This window comes from Podarcis gaigeae (genome assembly GCF_964106915.1).
Source record: "Podarcis gaigeae genome assembly, chromosome: 7".
Taxonomy (NCBI): Eukaryota; Metazoa; Chordata; class Lepidosauria; order Squamata; family Lacertidae; genus Podarcis; species Podarcis gaigeae.
Window position 1 is genome coordinate 8066485 of NC_139683.1, and position 19255 is coordinate 8085739.

General features: G+C 44.2%; 1 protein-coding gene and 2 long non-coding RNA genes across 5 annotated transcripts in view; 1 reads left to right on the top strand and 2 right to left on the bottom strand.

Annotated features, from left to right (window-relative positions):
- The window catches only part of LOC310849327, a 344819-nt gene that overhangs the window by 133393 nt on the left and 192171 nt on the right, over window positions 1-19255 (bottom strand). The window lies entirely within an intron of this gene.
- The window catches only part of FAM135B (family with sequence similarity 135 member B), a 164205-nt gene that overhangs the window by 67195 nt on the left and 77755 nt on the right, over window positions 1-19255 (top strand). For all 3 annotated transcript variants that reach the window (XM_083748984.1, XM_083748985.1, XM_083748986.1), the window contains one exon: window positions 13719-13798. In XM_083748984.1, the coding sequence (XP_083605110.1) occupies window positions 13719-13798 (80 nt within the window). The remainder of the gene's footprint in view (window positions 1-13718; window positions 13799-19255) is intronic.
- Window positions 2948-5380, bottom strand: LOC310849313. The gene is made up of 4 exons (XR_014566841.1): window positions 4360-5380; window positions 3580-3988; window positions 3218-3341; window positions 2948-2971 (listed from the first exon to the last, which is right to left on the bottom strand). It is a non-coding gene; the product is annotated as an uncharacterized lncRNA (long non-coding RNA).

Consider the following 19255-nt stretch of genomic DNA (forward strand, 5'->3'; position numbering starts at 1 on the left):
ATCATAAAGAATTGCATGCAAATAGATATGTATATATTAGGGAAATGCTTCTTCATGAGGATTTGTTAAATGAAATATAACTGAGGTGGAAATGTGGAGAACTGACTTTAAGGCTTGAAAAAATGAGAAACTGAAAAAACTAAAATTGACAGATTTAAGCTCATCCCTAGTGTATATATAGCATTGCAGCCTTATGCAATTACTGCAATACCATATTTCAAAGGCTGAAATAGGAATCACCCCTTGTTTATGACCCTGTCCTGTTTGGAGATCATTCAGGGGGAGGGATGCATGAAATAATTTGCATACTCAATCAGTGTTTACAACAGTCAAAAGCAGGCAATGGAAAATTTGGAGTGGCATGTTCAAAATATATTGTCTTTTAGAAAGTAAGTAAGTATTTGTGTGTGTGTGTGTGTGTGTGTGTGTGTGTGTGTGGAGATATACTGAGACCTAAAGGTCAAGCATATATAATGCAATTTTTGAAAGAAATGCACATTTGAAGGTTTCTTCTCCTCATTGAAATTCACCCCCATCACCTATGATTTAATCAGCGGAGACAGCTGAGTCTCTACCAAAATTAGTTTAAAGTTTCTGACATTCTTTAATAAACTTGGAAACTGAATTATCCAGATTCAGCAGAGATCAATTAATTGATTTGCCTGCTTATGCCAAGTCTTCATTCCCTCCAACTTATTCTTATGCCACTCAAAATAATTGACAAATTTGGTGTGTATATTTGTAAACATAAAAAGAGGTAGCAGAGTATGGAGGGGAGAAAAATGTAAAGCAGAGGCAACTGAGAGAAAGAGTGGGAGGTTCCAGCAATCATAGAATCATAGAACTGATTTAAATTTGTTTTGAATATTGTAATTCAGAGCATAATAATATACGTAAAATGAGCTGGCTGGGTCAGGAAAATAGCCCATCTCATAGTGGCTGATAAGATGCCCATTAGAAGACCACAAGCAGGACCAGAACTGGGTCCTCCAGAGCCCTAGGAGAGGGACCAAATAAACTATCTATAGAATGCAAAAAACACAAAGACCTGAGAGAATTGCCATTGCATTTACGAACCAAGAAAGCTGTGTTATATCATGTTAGATCATTGGTCTGTCAAGCCCAGGCCTGGGGGAACTTTTCCAGTTTGAGGGACACCTTCCTTTCAGTGGCAGGTGGAACAACTAATCCAAATTGTACCTTTGCATGGTAGGATAGTTTCTACACAGATTCACACCTTCTCTATCCTTCATCCAGGCTAGTGAGAGTCATTATCAGAGTTCAGGGATTGATTCTAACCAAGCAAAAATACTCAAAGAGGTTCTGAAGAAGGACCGGTGAGGGGCACTGCGTGGGGAGAGAGAGGTTGTGGCATAAGAAGAGTCCAGCAGGCCAGATAAAGAGGTTTAAATTTGGCCCACAAGCCTGAGGCTCTCTGTCCTTGATCTAAGCCAACCCATGCTCTCCAGATCTTTCAGACTACATCTGCCATCAGCCAGAGAGAGAGCCATGGACAATAGGAATTGTAGTCCAAAACAACTAGAAAGCAACAGATTGAGAAAGGTTGTTTTGGTTGTCTACAGAGGCATTCTGGTGTCCCAGTCCAGGATCTCCTGAACCCTAAAGAGGATCTTGTAAATTTAAAGCAAAGCAGGATTGGGTCTTGGACATTCTGAATGCAAGGCAAGATGGTTATGGCTTTCCCCCATATATCACTTAAAGTGCATTTGAAGGTTTCTGTTTGGCTCAAATATGGAAGAAATGCTGAAGTAAGGAAGAAAAGGATCCTACTAGTAAAAAAATTCAAAAAGATCCTTGACACTGAAGGGTGTTTTTTTTTGGGGGGGGGGAGATGTCTTTTTTAATGCCTTTTTGTTCTGGAGTTGAAATGTGTAACACTTTAGAGGGGGAAACAGAGCACTTTAATTACTAAAAGAGCTCGCTGCTAAGGCACTAGGTGATTAAATGCAAGTCAATCCTTTCATCAGTCTACATCCAATTTTGGTGTTCAATACATAGCCATTAATCTGCAGGCAAGATGTATGTCTTTATTCCTTGGCAGCGCAATTGCATCCCCCCCCCCCCTCACCTCTGATAGCAAAAGCTTGCAAAAATGAATCGTGTGTTATACTGTAGCATAATCATCTCTCTGTGCATAATGTATTTTATGATGATGTCCACAAACAAGCAGCATGTTGGCTTCTAATACAATTGGAAATGTAACCATAGCGGGAGATAGTTGCTGTCAGGCAACAAGAACAATAGTAATAACGTTGGGGACAGGAAATGTATACTCTTGAGATTCTCATGCTCTGAGCATTTTACCAGTCACCAAAAAATATCTGCATGATACGATGCATGGTTTCTTTACCCCAAAAGAAGATGCTATGAAATGGTGTACAACTCATGGTGAGCCACCAAGCCAAGCATAGTGCCACCCCCTCCCCAGCCCAGAATAGCAACTGAGCAGGATTAAGAAAAACACACACAATTTGAGATAGCAGAGATCATGCATCTAGCACTAATAATGTCAACATTGCATAAGAAAGCTTACAGTACACTGCAGAGGATGGATAGGGAAGCTGTTTGTTGACCAGATACTCTTGGTCAACTCCTGCCATCATCCCTCACCATTGAAGAAGAAGAAGAAGAAGAAGAAGAAGAAGAAGAAGAAGAAGAAGAAGAGTTTGGATTTGATATCCAGCTTTTCACACCCTTTAAGGAGTCTCAAAGCGGCTAACATTCTCCTTTCCCTTCCTCTCCCACAACAAACACTCTGTGAGGTGAGTGGGGCTGAGAGACTTCAAAGAAGTGTGACTGGCCCAAGGTCACCCAACAGCTGCATGTGGAGGAGCGGAGACGCGAACCCGGTTCCCCAGATTACGAGACTACCACTCTTAACCACTACACCACACTGGCCACCCCAGTGTGTCTACACTCCACTGGCCACCATTGGTCATGGTGGCTGGGACTAGGAATGCCAGAGAAATAAAATGGGAGCAAAAAAGATGTCTGGAACGGCAATCAATGGAGCAGTTATGAATAATAATTACTGTTGATACTTTCAGTCTGAAAAATATATGTAATTGACAATCTCCCCCCCCCCCAATTTGTGGTGTTTCATTTGCCTGTAAATCAATGGGGTGGGATAACATAATGATAGTGTAATTTGTGTAATTTAATTTCACCGCAGCAGACAGGGAGATAAAAAACTTACTTTTGGGGTGGAATTGCAGTGGAACGGAAGCGGTGCTCCATGTAATGACTACAGGGTGGAATGGGGAATGATGTCTTCTTAACATCTGCACTTAGGGATGATGGGGGTTAGATTCCAACAACATCTGGAGGGGGACAGATTCCCGTTTGCTGCTTTACAGTGCTGGGATGATACGAGAAATCTGCAGCAGAATCCCGCTGTTACCAGCTCTCAGTGAATGCAAGGAATCCTCTGCTCTTCCCTCCAGAGGAACAATTATATAATAATTGCTAAATGGTACCATAATCTGGCAACTTGGGAGAACTGGAGTCCCTGGAGACACAGTCTCAACAACATTGCTTGCCACATTATATGATACTCACCTGTTTTATTCAATCAGATTTCTCCTTTATAGCATCTCTCCTCGTCTTGTTTTCAGTTTATGCTGCTTTTGAAAAAGATATATTGATTTTTGGAAGTGCATTTCCCACATCTGAGCATTGATATAAAGAAGGGTGTTGGAATCCATTGCAATAGGAAGCTGCTGTGTTTAGATTCAGTTTGGTTTCTCTCATTTCCTCATTTTTCCAATCTTAAGCTGAGTTCTCCACATTAGTTGGCTATTAATAAAGAAAGTTCTCATGAGAATTTGTCAGCATTTTTGTCCGCAAATTTCTCCTAGCATGCACATTCTTATACACAATTTTGTCTATCGTACACATTTTTTTGCAAAACAATTTCCCTAATAAAATCATTTTCTGTCATATTTTCACTGATACATGCAAATTGTACCTTAGAATATGCATTTTTGGGGGGGGACGCAGGTGGCGCTGTGGGTTAAAGCCTCAGCGCCTAGGACTTGCCGATCGAAAGGTCGGCGGTTCGAATCCCTGCGGCGGGGTGCGCTCCCGCTGCTCAGTCCCAGCGCCTGCCAACCTAGCAGTTCGAAAGCACCTCCGGGTGCAAGTAGATAAATAGGGACCGCTTACCAGCGGGAAGGTAAACGGCGTTTCCGTGTGCAGCTCTGGCTCGCCAGAGCAGCGATGTCACGCTGGCCATGTGACCCGGAAGTGTCTCCGGACAGCGCTGGCCCCTGGCCTCTTAAGTGAGATGGGCGCACAACCCCAGAGTCTGTCAAGACTGGCCCGTACGGGCAGGGGTACCTTTACCTTTACCTTTATATGCATTTTTAGCTGGGGAACTGCATTGCAAAATCCAGACACATGCCAATTTTGAAGGATGCCTTGTTTTTTTCAATTTGCTTGTTGTTTCGGGAATTGTGAATTAGGTAAGCTCATGTTTAAAAGCAAAATGAATCAAATTCTCCGCCACATCCCTATTCTGTGCATCACAAGGACTAATTTAGAACCCCTCTTTGGGCACCCTAGTGCAAGGAGCATCCACTGAAGTTTGCTGTGCAGTTTGGAATAGGAGCAGAGTTCTTGAAGCAAACCTCACAGAGGGACAACTCCCTTCATCCGTCACAGAAAGGATTTCTGTAAATCACAACTGAGTCATGTTGGCAAAGGAATGTTGGAACGCCTCTCTCAGAGAGGCATCTATCACATGGTGCAACAGACGTCGTCAGTCTCCTCGGCTGTCAGTCTGGCATTTCTTGTCGGCACTAAATGTACTTTTGAAGTGTTTACTCTGCTTGCGTGGAAGGGAGAAAAATAGCCTTGGCTTGCACAATTGCCAGCATTCTGGTCAGAACAACAGGTAAACTTGGGTGAATTCCAACAATCGCCTTAAGGAGATTTCAAACAGCAATTGGGCTTTTAATAAGAAATATAAAGGCTGATTTCCAAAGAATTGATGCTTTTGAATTATGGTGCTTGAGGAGACTCTTGAGAGTCCCATGGACTGCAAGAAGATCAAATTCAACCATTCTTAAGGAAATTAGCCCTGAGTGCTCACTGGAAGGACAGATTGTGAAGCTGAGGCTCCAATACTTTGGCCATCTCATGAGAAGAGAAGACTCCCTGGAAAAGACCCTGATGTTGGGAAAGATGGAGGGCACAAGGAGAAGGGGATGACAGAGGACAAGATGGTTGGACAGTGTTCTCGAAGCTACCAGCATGAGTTTGACCAAACTGCGGGAGGCAGTGGAAGACAGGAGTGCCTGGCATGCTCTGGTCCATGGGGTCACAAAGAGTCGGACATGACTAAACGACTAAACAACAACAACAACAACAACAGCAGCATAACTGAGCTCTAGATCTCACCAATATTGCTGAATTCTTATGTTGAGACCAGAATTTCCTATATTCCCCAAAACTAACTTAGTCTTTTGCTCAGAGCTTCTAACTCCTTTGAGAGTTATTTATTGTTATTTATTAAATTTATATACAGTGGTACCTCGGGTTAAGTACTTAATTCGTTCCGGAGGTCCATTCTTAACCTGAAACTGTTCTTAACCTGAAGCACCACTTTAGGTAATGGGGCCTCCTGCTGCCGCCGCGCTGCCAGAGCACAATTTCTGTTCTCATCCTGAAGCAAAGTTCTTAACCTGAAGCACTATTTCTGGGTTAGCGGAGTCTGTAACCTGAAGCGTATGTAACCTGAAGCATATGTAACCTGAGGTACCACTGTACTGCTCTTCATCCAAAGATCACAGGATGGTCCACAACATAAAAACACAAACTGAGAAGACAAAATATACGCTCAAACAAAAATGAACCAATAACCCCCCCCTTCTGCAAACACATTTTAAAGGCCGTAGACTATTTAATCAGTTCAAGGCCTGGTTATAGAGAAGGTTTTTTGCCTGGCGCCAAAAGAAAAGGCCCTTCCTCACGTTGCTGCCATCTGGGCCTCTCGTGGAAAGAGCACACGTAGAAGGGCATCAGATGATGATCTCAGGGTCCAGGTCAGTTCATACAGTTCCACATCATGAGAATGTAACGAGAGCGCTACTGGATCAGGCCAAAGACCCATTTAGTCCAGCATCCTGTTGTGATTCAAGGACCTGCCACCCGCTTGGGGATAAGAAAGACACAGTATATTAGGTTAATGGGCTAAAAAAAAGGCCACAACTTTATTGATTACAGCATCTGAGAAGTATTGGCTTAGGTATTGGATAAAACAACAGAGCGTGACTCCACCCCCTCAGGGAGGGGTGAGTCTAACAAGGGTTAAGCACCAGTGGGAGGAGCCTGTTGATGCAAATACAACTGAAAGCTCCCCCTGATGTCACCGGGGGTTGTGCCATGGCCCTAGCCACCAGCAAGGGCGTCGGACAGGATCCATGACTGCCGGATTCCTTTACCGGAATACCCATAAAGTGGAGGGGTAGGCGATGGCCACACCCTGCCCTCCAACACACAACCATATTCCAATGCCTAACCACCAATACCCAAAAGTTGTGAAGATTTGCTACGAGGTAGGCGAAAAACCAAGTGGCCGGTGCCAATTTGCCAGTTGGATAAAAATTCCTACCAGGCCCCTTGGACAACCAAGGCGGCCAACCACAAGTCCATAGCAATGTCAAGAACCAAGCAATGAACTAAAGGGAGGGTGGGTGAGTGAGTGATCCAATGAAAGCCAGCAGCGGAATGTAAGGGAAGTGCTGCCGCAGCCACGTTTGAGCAGCAAAACCCCGTGCCCAAGCTTCCACCTGATTGGTTGGCTACCTGGGGGTGTGACACAGCAGCCAGGTCAGCTGGGCAAGGGCTGGAACGCCCCCTGCCAAAGCAGGAAACGGCTCCTGCTCACAACTCCTCCTCTCTGTAAGGAGGAGAGGCTTTCTCACAGTGACCAACCAGATTTATTAAATTCCTACCCAGCCCTTCTTCTCAAAGGAGCCCAGAGACCAACGAGACCTCAATGCTATGGCCCTCTCCTTTTGGGATTTCCACCCCTCTGCATCTGCCGCCTGAGGCAGCCACCTCCGTTTGCCTATTATTAGGGCTGGCCCTGGAGATATTTGGGAACACAGGGAAGCTTTGTTTGGAGAAAACAAAGCTCAACCCATCCCCTGTGACCAAGGCATTCATGTCTGGCTCTTGTCCGTTCCCTGGTGACAATGCCCTTTCTTCTTTGTTTTACATCCCTGCTGGGCTGGAATTGAATATTGCTTGCTCCCTTTCCTATTACGTTTCCATTCAGTCTCCGAATATATTTAATTTATTTATTTAAAAAACACACAAATCCGCCTCTCCTCTCTTTGTCCAGCATCCCAAAGGGGGAGCAAAGGGCAGGTTACTGTAAAAATGCCAACGCAGGAGCACATAAAAGGCAAGTTTCGCTACTGTGTTGTGCCAGGAAGGGCAGCGGCTCCTGAGGTGAGCATGAAAGGCACTTTCAAGAGGGCCTGTTCATGTGGCTGTCAGAAAACTGCGGGGTATAAAAGGGTTCGGGCTTTCATTTTTCTTCTTCTTCTCCCCTGATGCCTGTGAGTGCACGCTCCTAAAAGCAAACTACCATTTGATCTCGAAGCTAAAAATAACCATATACAGTGTAGGAGAAGATCCAATCTGTGGTTTACCCACATCCAATTTTTAGAAGCTTAGCCTCCTATTTTAAAGCTTATTTGGACCAGGCAGGGGCTTAGAGGTTAAGCTGGTGGATTGTGCATTTTATTCCCCAAAGCATTTTCCAGAAGGCTCAGGCTGTTGCTGCAGGATGGAGCCCTGTGCAAGGAGCCTAAGGCCTAGAGCAGCTTCTGAAGCACACACGACCTATCTTTGGTGGAGTAAAAATGGGTATTTGGCCAAAGATTGTGCCACAAACTGAAGATTTTGCAAAGAAAATAAAATTCAGTGTGCTGAGAGTCGCAAGATTCCATTCATTTATTCAATGAGTACCAAACTCTTTGGCATTCTCTAAACATCATCATCATCATCGTCGTCGTCATCGTCATCATCATTAATTTATTTATACCCTGCCCATCTGGCTGGGCTTCCCCAGCTACTCGGGGTGGCTTCCAAAAAAATATTAAAATACTGTAATACATCAAACATTAAAAGCTTCCCTAAACAGGGCTGCCTTCAGATGTCTTCTAAAAGTCTGGTAGTTGTTGTTCTCTTTGACATCTGGTGGGAGGGTGTTCCACAGGGCAGGCGCCACTACTGAGAAGGCCCTCTGCCTGGTTCCCTGTAACTTGGCTTCTCACAGTGAGGAAACCGCCAGAAGGCCCTCGGTGCTGGACCTCAGTGTCCGGGTAGAACGATGGGGGTGGAGACGCTCCTTCAGGTATACTGAACCGAGGCCATTTAGGGCTTTAAAGGTCAGCACCAACACTTTGAAATGTGCTCAGAAATGTATTGAGAGCCAATGTAGGTCTTTCAGGACCAGTGTTATGTGGTCTTGTCGGCCACCAGTCTAGCTGCTGCATTCTGGATTAGTTGTAGTTTCCAGGTCACCTTCAAAGGTAGCCCCACGTAGAGTGCATTGCAGTAGTCCAAGCGGGAGTGGTGCATGGCCTCCGACTGCCACTGGCCAGCTCTCACCTTCCTGCTTTCTTGCTTCTCCAGTTCAGGGGATGGCACTGTCTGACAGCTTCTTCCACCTCTTCAACCCCAAGAGTTGCCTTTTTAGAACTCAGCAGGAGAGAGGAGGGGCAAAACTAGAATTAGCTTATCTGTCATTGACTCTGGCGCCACCTACTGTTGGCCTCCCACCCTACCAATCCCAATGGGCAACAGCCCAACACTGACCAGAGCAAGCTAGAGGGAGCGCTTAGGAGTGTCATTTGGCCTAGGTCTTAAGTTTAAATGTGACCTCATTACATTCAAACACATGGCAGAGGAGAGGTGGGATTCACACCGACACAGTCTCAGATTACTGGGGGGAAAACACTGGACATGAGGGAATCCATGGGGAGGCAGGGACTTACAGTCTCGGCATCTAAGCCATTGGGCAAGACCTATCGGGGATGAGCTGCTATGCTCACCAGGCCTGAAACTCCACCAAGTCTGTGCAAATCATATTCTTGCTAATAAAGGGTTAAAAATTACATTTGTTGTCCTGCTCATATTTATCTCTGCCAGCCCCCATCAGTGGCACATGGCCCTCAAAAGGTTGCCCAGAATGGAATGTGGCCCTTAGTCCAAAAAAACATCCCCCACACCTATTTTCAATTAACACTATCTGATCGCCATACGCACTTGTCTGTATTTTTTGTGTGTGTGTGTTTTGTTTGTTTTGGGAATTGTTGTATTTTGTTTGTTTTGGGAATCGTTTCTTTTAATCGCTGTTAGTTGACTTGAGTAATACCTATGCCAGTGGTTCTCAACCTGTGGGTCCCCAGATGTTTTTAGACTACAACTCCCATCATCCCTTAGCTCTGGCCTTGCTAGCTAGGGGTGATGGGAGTTGTAGTTCAACAACATCTGGGGACCCACAGGTTGAGAAAGGCTGACCTATGCATTATAAGAAAGGAGGTATGCATTGTGATACAAATGAATGCACAAAAATAATGCATATATCCTCATCTCCAAACAGGGTACCCCATCACCTCAACACTTGGCCCCTCTCTGAGCAAGCTGCTCTCCTACACGCTTGGGAATCAGGGATCTGCGCTGGAGTAATCTGTCACTGGCAAGTGGCAACGCTTGCTGTCACAGTAGTAGAGTAGCAATCTGTCCGGGTGATGACACACTGTGATCACAACTGTGTTTCTCAAGGCGTCCCGCTGGATGATAAATTCTTCTGTGTCAAGGCAAAGTGCTGCTTTTGCTTTGCTGTTTCTAATGCCAGACTATTTAACACTGGGAGCCACAGATATGACAGCATCGCGAAGTGTCCTAGCTCTTCATTCAGTAAATACTATGTGGGCCAGCTGCTTCGATGTCTGCCAGCTGCTTGGTTTCCATTTGCCTATTGGCTGTCTGATCTTAACATGGAACAGATCTCCGGGTGTGAGGTCCTCAAAGGTTGCTGAGTTCCTGAAGCGTGTGAAGTATGAGGTTGCTGAGTTCCTGAAGCGCTCTAGAGAGCCAGTGTGGTGTAGTGGTTAAGAGTGGTAGACTCATAATCTGAGGAACCGGGTTCACGTCTCCGCTCCTCCACATGCAGCTGCTGGGTGACCTTGGGCCAGTCACACTTCTCTGAAGTCTCTCAGCCCCACTCACCTCACAGTGTTTGTTGTGGGGGAGGAAGGGAAAGGAGAATGTTAGCCACTTTGAGACTCCTTCGGGTAGTGATAAAGTGGGATATGAAATCCAAACTCCTCCTCCTCCTCCTCCTAGGAACTTGGCATATATAGTATTTATTTTATCATTTCAACAACCCTGTAGGATGGGATGAGAACATTCTTTAGAACTATATTCCCATTGTCTGGAAGTTAACAGCAGGACGATGAAAATGGATTCCACATGTTCTAATGGTAGCCTAGAGACTCATATTGAGGAACTGGAAGAATCAAGATAAGATCCCCTTTGATAAGTGGATCGACAATATGTCAACACTCCTAACCTATGAAAAGACTGCTTACAAACGTAGACCTTGTTTGGATAAATATGACAATATTTGGAATGAGTTTATGCAAAATGGAATAGGCTCTTAATATTTACATATGCATTTGAATAATAATATCAAAAGAATGTATAAGTTAGGATATTTTTCGTATATATTCATATTTTTTTCTCTACACATTTTTGTGCCTTTTTATTTTTATTTTCTTCTTTTGTTTTTCTTTGTACCACTTTATTTCGTTATAATTGAAATTTCTCAATGAAATATTAACACACACAAAAAAAGAAAAAAAACCTCCTGTAACTTAGGCTTGTATTACCATTCCTGAGATCTGCTTTGACTCAGATATGCCTTTAACCACTTTGCTACAACATATTTCTGTGACGGGTGTTTTTTCCCCATGTTTATTTGGTGTTCCTCTCAAGTTAACCCCCTCCCCACAAAGGTGTCCCGGTTCTAGTGCTTTTTTTTCTGTGAGGGGGGTGACACAGGGGTACACATACTTCTAAACATTTTGTGAATCTAAGTTTGGCCTTGTTGATGGGCAGTATTTCAATATGAGTAGGAAAATGAGAGTACCCCAAACTTTTTTTTTTAAGAAGAAAAGCACTGTCCAGTTCTATCCTTTCTTGATGTAAGGAAGGGATGTGGAACCTATGGTCCTCATGAAGTCAAACTCCACCTCCTGTCATTCCCAGCATGGCCAATAACGATGGAAAGGCATGAACGTCCTCATCACTGCGGTAGACCATTAGGGACTGATGTCACAGGATACAGAATGAGATGCTAGATGAACAACAATTGCATCTTAAGTACATTTTCTCTTGAGGAAATAGGGCGGGTGGCTTTTACATCATACTCTGGGACTAGCCAATCACTGTTGCAAATAGAAATCTTGTTGGTTATCATAAACGTTTCTGCAATTAAAATTGTTGGCCATCCTGGGAGTTTCATCTGCAGAGCTTTGAGTTCTAGCTGGTTTCAGCCAATGAGCCAAACCGCAGCCTACAGTGTTTAACAGATCTTCACAACTGGTGTTAGAAACTGAAATCTGATTGGCTGGCAATCCTGGAGCTTGTGATTGGCTCACTTGTGGGAGTGAAACTAGAACACAAAGTCTCACAGTCTGTTCTTACAAAATGCAATCTTGTTCCCTCTTGCTTTGTTCAAGGTTGGAAATGATGACTCTTAGGACGACAGCAGCAAAGTGATGCCCTGACCCTGTAGATAAGTCTATAATTGGGAGGCTGTCTGCTTCTGAATTCCAGTTGATAGAAATGACAAGTAGGGAGAAAGAAGGTTGTTGTGCTAATGTCCTCTTTGTGAACTTCACATAGGCATGTAGTTGGCCTCTGTTAGAACAGGATACTGAACTAGAATGAGTCTTTGGCTTGATCCACCTGGACTCTTACGGTCTTATTTATCTTATTTTTAAATTTAAAATAAGCTGCTGGATGCAAATTGTACCTTTAAACATTGGGCATAAATGGGAATGTTGGCACTGTGGCTTCTAACCCAACAGAATGGAAAGAATGATGCATCAAAGGTAGCCAATGTGGTTCCTGTGTCAGGTATGCTGGAGTACATTTCCCATCATGCTCCACCACTGGCCCTATTGACACCATTGGCCCTATGGGCTGGACCTGATGGGAGTCCAGCAATATAAGTCATCCCAGTTCTCCACAGTCATCAAAAACATGAGAGAACTTTGCTGTTTGCATCTTGTAACATGAATCCCTTGTTTGTACTGGAGAAATCTGTTAGGGCTGTGAATATACCCAGTGACACTGGTATTGATATTCTCTGTGTACATTTCTACCATATAAAGGGAAGACTTCTGACCTCCTGGAATGAAAAAAAAAAAAGATTGAAAATCATTGGGAGTGGAATAGTTGCACCATCCTCTCTGACCTTTAAATTCTTGGATAAAACGCGTATAGTTGACTTGACAATGTGAGCAGGCAATGCAGTCTATTCTATTTCACAGAAATGTTCTCTTTCATATTATTACGGTCTTAGCCTTGCTGCTTAGAAGAAGAAGCATCAGTATTACCAAGAAATATGATGGCTCTGTAAAAGCACTCCAGAGAAATTTTGTTAATCCTATCCAAACTCTTCCCTTGGATATTATGGAAGGGTCCCAACTCAGTAGGAGAACACTTTCTTTGCATGCAGAAGTTCCAGGTTCAAAGAGCAGCATCTCTAGGTAGGGCTGGGGAGGTCTGCAGCTTGGAGAGCCAGTGCCAGCCAGTGTAGGTGACATTGCACTAGATGGGCCAGTGTTCTTACTCTTGGGCTTGCCGATCAAATCCCAATGATGGGTTGAGCTCCCATTGCTCTGTCCCAGCTCCTGCCAACCTAGCAGTTTGAAAGCACATAAGTGCAAGTAGATAAATAGGTACCACTGTGGCGGGGAGGTAAACGGCTTTTCTGTGTGCTCTGGTTTCCGTCACAGTGTTCCGTTGCACCAGAAGTGGTTTAGTCAGTGCTGGCCACATGACCTGGAAAGCTCTCTGTGGACAAACATCAGCATCCCTCAGCAAGATGAGCGCCGTAACCCCATAGTCACCTTTGACTGGACTTAACCATCCAGGGGTCCTTTACCTTTTACCAATGTCCATTCCCTACGAGCTGTGCTTTGTAACATCACTTTATGCTTTTCGACAACTAGTCCAGATGCACCTGTTTCCCCTGGCCTTTGGTTGAGTGGACATTATCTGTCTACCTGGATTCCATGCATGCACAGCTATCCTATGTTGCTATTTTGTGATTCTGGAAAGGTTTCTTGTGGTTTTGTTTTATGGTTTTAATTGCACGGTGTACTTATTCTGTGATATTTTTGCAACCCACCCTGAAACCATTTGGTGATGAGTGGGCCACATTAAAACAAGTCCAATCTACAATAACAAACAAATAAAGCATTATAGATTTTAGCTATTGTTCTGCTTTATGGTTTTCACCTTTGTTGTAAAATTTGGTTATTGAGCAGTATAGCAGTAAGTAAATACATAAATAAGCAAGCAAAATATTTGCTTTTTCGAAGGAAGGCTGCAGTTCCTTCTATAATAGTTTTCTTTTCCCCCCTCCAAAAACCCTCTCTCTCTAGGTATTACTTGGTGCACGCAAGTCTGAAGGTCCCACCCAGGTTCCCACATCGATTGCTGGCGACCATTGTTGAACAATCAGGTGAGAAAAGAAAGGAGAAATGGCTTTGAATGAGGTGAGTTCAACCTGGCTTGAGGGATGGAGCCAGAAACTCAGGAGGGTGAACTGAAAGAGCCACACTGTAATGGACAAATCTGAAGTTGAGTCTAGAATAGTTCTGCAAAACCTCAAAGTGTATAGAGTCTACACAGCTGGGATGGCAGTGTGCTTACCTATTCGTTTCCATGCCCGGTTAAAAATTTTGGTAATGACTTTTAAAGACCTAAATGGTTTAGGACAAGCTCACACCTACAGAAACCGTTTGCCTGAATCTTGAGATCAAAATCAAAGGATGATGTGCCTATCAGCCTACCATCGAGACCTATTAGATCACATCTTCACCATATTTTTAAAGCACTATTATACCTCCTTTAAATAGTCATGGCCATGGGTAGGCAAACTAAGGCCCGGGGGCCAGATCCGGCCCAATCGCCTTCTCAATCCGGCCCGCAGACGGTCCGGAAATCAGCATGTTTTTACAAGAGTAGAATGTGTCTTTTTATTTAAAATGCATCTCTGGGTTACAGTGGTACCTCAGGTTAAGAACTTAATTTGTTCTGGAGGTCTGTTCTTAACCTGAAACTGTTCTTAACCTGAGGTACCACTTTAGCTAAAGGGGCCTCCTACTGCCGCTGTACCAGCACCGCACGATTTCTGTTCTCATCTTGAAGCAAAGCTCTTAACCCGAGGTACTATTTCTGGGTTAGCGGAGTCTGTAACCTGAAGCGTTTGTAGCCTGAAGCATCTGTAACCCGAGGTGCCACTGTATTTGTGGGGCCTGCCTGGTGTTTTGACATGAGTAGAATGTATGCTTTTATTTAAAATGCATCTCTGGGTTATTTGTGGGGCATAGGAATTCATTCATTCCCCCCGCCCAAATATAGTCTGGCCCCCCACAAGGTCTGAACCGGCCCCCTGCTGAAAAGGTTTGCTGACCCCTCTCATGGCTTTCCCCAAAGAATCCCAAGAACTGCAGTTTGTTAAGGGTGCTAGGAGCTGTTAGGAGATCCCATTCCCCTCACAGAGCTACAATTCCCAGAGTCAGAGTGGCTTAACAGCCCCACTTCCCAGGGAACTCTTTTTAAAAATAATAATAATAAACAATTCAACAACATTTCAAATTTAGCAATCAGTCATTCCACCTATGATTTCCCCCTCCCTCCATGGTTCCCTCAAAATTTCAATTTATGCTGCATATCATAGTTACTCTACACCTTCACCTTACCTCACAAGAAAAACAGAAAGTTCACCCCCCACTGCTGTTCTTACTCAAATCCTATTTGCGTTTTAACATTTTTACACTGAGTTTTTAAGTATTCTGAAAATATTTTCCAATTCTGTTTCAAACCAGTCTCTTCCTGATCTCTGATTTTACACTCCAAACTTGCCATTTCTACATATTCTGTCAATTTCAGCTGCCATTCTTCTTTGTTGTCATGCCATTTTTGTGTCCCTCTGATTTCAATGGCATTTACTTGCAAAAAGTGAAATTATTGTGGCAGTCTTATGCATACTGTCATGGAAATTTGTCTGGATTGCTCCCACCCACAAAAGAAAAATACCATTTGAGCCGGATTCGCTGCTGTTTTAAATATGACTTACTGAAGGAGCGCCATTTTTCTTCATTCTGTGAAAGATGTGTTTGATGAGCCTTTTGATGCTGTTCCAACAAGTTTGCGCTGCTCATTGCTCAGTGGAGCAGGAAAGAATCAAGACTCGGGATTGTATCAAATTGCTGTCATTAGTTCCAATAACGCTCAAGGAAGCAATTTCTGCCTCCATCAACTGGAAGCAAATTTACTGCCTTTTGGAGTACAAGAGAGAGGACAAACCTTTTTATTTTCCATTGAATGCCATATGATTATTATTTTTTAATGCTGTAATGAACCTGCGTGAATAATATCCAGGATTTTACAGGTTAATGTTTTATAAGGCACAAATACCAATGTATTACGTGAATCTGGCAGGTCCCATTTTGGAAATGGATTGCTGTAGTTCTGCTGGCACCAACAGTTATCCCAAACAGACCTTCTACCTGATTCGGGCTCTCCAATTCGCTTTCTGTCAAGAAAAGAATGATTAGCTGCGGGGTGTACAAACTCTTTAATGCAACCTAGCTAGGGGCTTAAGAATGAGGAAATGTACAGTGGTACCTCAGGTTACATATGCTTCAGGTTACATACGCTTCAGGTTACAGACTCCGCTAACCCAGAAATAGTGTTTCAGGTTAAGAACTTTGCTTCAGGATAAGAACAGAAATCGTGCTCCGGCGGCGCGGCGGCAGCAGGAGGCCCCATTAGCTAAAATGGTGCTTCAGTTAAGAACAGTTTCGGGTTAAGAACGGACCTCTGGAATGCATTAAGTACTTAACCCGAGGTACCACTGTATCTACAGGCACATCCCTTTGGGATGCAAATGATAGCATATCCACTTGAGTGTGGAATAGGGGTCAGCAAATTCTTCAGCAGTCCACTGTCCCTTGGACCTTGTAGGGGGCCGGACTATATTTGGGAAAAAAAGAAAAGAATGAATTCCTATGCCCCACAAATTTGCCTTCTTAATCCGGCCTGCAGACGTTCCGGGAATCAGCATGTTTTTACATGAGTATAATGTGTGCTTTTATTTAAGATGCATCTCTGGGTTATTTGTGGGGCATAGGAATTCGTTCATTTTTTTCCCCAAAATATAGTCTGGCCTCCCACAAGGTCTGAGGGACTGGCCCACAGCTGAAAAAGGTTGCTGACCCCTGGAATAGAGTGTTGCTATTACTTCCCTTGATCTGGATGGTACACTTCTGTTAATACAGCCTAGAAGAGCATAACGTTTCTGTTTCTTTTTCTTTTTTTGCTGCTGCATGACACTGTTGATTCATGTTAAACTTGTGGTTCACCAAGACCCCAAGATCCTTTTCACATGTACTGCTAAACAGCTGGAACTTGAAGAACACAGACATACCCTTAGCTCACAGGAAGGGAGAATTCCAATTATACACGACAGCATTATTATTATTATTATTATTATTATTATTATTATTATTATTAATTATTTTGACCACTTTAGAGGAGTAGCCTCCATAGCTTGCTATTCTGGTGCCGGATAGAGTTGCAGATTGGGCTTCCTCGCCATTTATATCTGACTGCATCCCATTCCAGTAACCTTGAAAAATGAACTTGGGTTTATGAAAATAACAGCGATAAGTGGCTACATTTATATTACTGACTTCCATGTGAGGAAATTAATAGGGATATCTTACTTTCCCATCGTCCGTAATGGAATAGTGTTAGAGAGGCAGTTAGCTATCGCTCTTTCCAATGGGCTAATTGGAAATGTCAAAAGGCGAGGCTGAGTTGAAGGATTGATTATAGAGCCATGCAACTTTTCGGCAGGAGTTATACTTTGAGAAGAAAGGGATGAAGAGCAGAGTCTCTAATCACAATGACAGGAAGCGGCAGACATGCCTTAACATGCCAATCTTAAAGCTCAGAGTAAGTTTAGAGTAAAATACAGCCTAGGAAACTGAGTGAAGTCCATCGGCATAAATATTAGGAGCCAACTCCAAGGGGTGGAAGTCCCTTCGCCTCCTCCAATAAAATATTGAAGTGGGCTGGGGGTCCCCAAAACTGATGGGCATTGCCATTCAAATAGTGTGTGTTGCACGTCTTGTGATCAATTATACAGGGCTGGACTTACCCCCCCACACAAATATTTTATTTAAGTTGGCACCCCTGACATGACCAGAGGCAAAAAGGGGTGTTGGAATAGAAGTGACTTTTACCTCTGTACAGTAGGCCACGTCCCAGCCCTGCAACAACTGGAGGTTACTGCAGACATTGCTCTCCACCAACCATTCAGGCAAGCAAACAAGAGGTATTCCAAGGCACTTAGGGAGGGTGCAGAACAGGGGCAGTGGGGGTGTGGCCTCAAGAAAGAGGGCGTGGTCTGGGAAGGAGGTGTAGGGGAAGTCCCATGGGCCATATAAGTCAGCCTGGAGGGTCATATTTGGCCTGGGGTTCTCCACTCCTGGTGCACATGGTAGTTCACTAGGAGTGTGTGTGTGTGTGTGTGTGTGTGTGTCTGAATAACCCTCCTGGATTTTATGACTGCAGAAACCTTCAGCAGCTATCTGGCAGTGCACACTACTGATATGCATTCTGTTTTATAGGTCAATTCACACAGGTGCTCTTACAAGTGATACTTCCTCAGCTTTCATGGGTGGGTGGGGGGGCTCTGTTGTGTGTTGAGACCTTTAAACTTCCCCCCTGAAATAAATTCAGACAAGACTCAAATTTTTGGTTTGGTTTTTGGCAGAATCTATGCCACAACTTTATCGATTACAGAAAGTGACTGGTTGCATAGACTCTGGTTCGACTAGCTCCCTGCACCATTGCAGGTAGTGCTGACCCAGGGCACCAGCATAGGTCAGCCTAGGGTGAACACCTGAAGAAGCAGAAAGCCAGGAGTAGGCTATCTCCTCCACCCAAATGCCCCCCTGGACTCAGGCACGGGCACAACCCCCTCTCAGGGGTTGACCAAACCATCGAGTCCCTGGATTCCTTTAACAAAATACCCTTCACATAGGGATGGCAAGCGCATTCTCCCATCCCTATCACCTGAACCAGAGCCTATTCGCAACCTTACAAGTTGTGACGAATTGCTACGCAGCAGGCAAAACCCAAATGGCAGCAGCCAGTCAGCCAAGTGGGGAAAATTCCTGCCGTGCCCCTGTCCCAACGACAGACAACACATGATGGCATAGCAAGGTCAAGCGAAAAGCCCCAAAAGTAGGGAGAGGTGGGTGGGTGTTCTGATGCATGCACCGAAAGAGGGAGCTCTGAGTCACATGCATTGGTATAAATAGGTCCCTTGAACCATTTGGACTGTGTCCCATTGGCCAGATTGCACCCAGCTATGAGGGACCTACCAATCGGGTGTTGTGGCTAACCAACAGCACCCACCCACAACACAGTGTGTTGGTTTTCCAGGTCTCACCACAATATGTGCCCTCTTTAAGGGAGGACCTGATTTGTCATTGTTGTTTGAAGTTTGTGTGCCTAGGCAAAGTAACAGTGGAACTGCATTCTTTAAAATAGTAGCATCCTGTGGGTGAATGCCCGTTGGGAGAAAAGGATGGTTTCAATTCATGCCGGCCCTGGTAGCATGGAATGTTTGTTTTTAGCTCAAACAGATTAGACTTTGTTAAAGGTCAGGAACTGACAGGGCTCATGAATTACAAGACAAGCTATGATCCTTCGTTATATGGTCCATTTGCTACATCCTTGCAGAGCTTCAAATAAGCAGAGCGGCGTGACTTAGGCCACCTTCACATCACACAGTTAAAGAACCCTTTAAACAATCATAGCTTCCCCCAAAGAATTCTGGGAGCTATAGCTTTTTATGGGTGCTGAGAGTTGTTAGGAGTGAGACTGCAAGCTTCCCCAG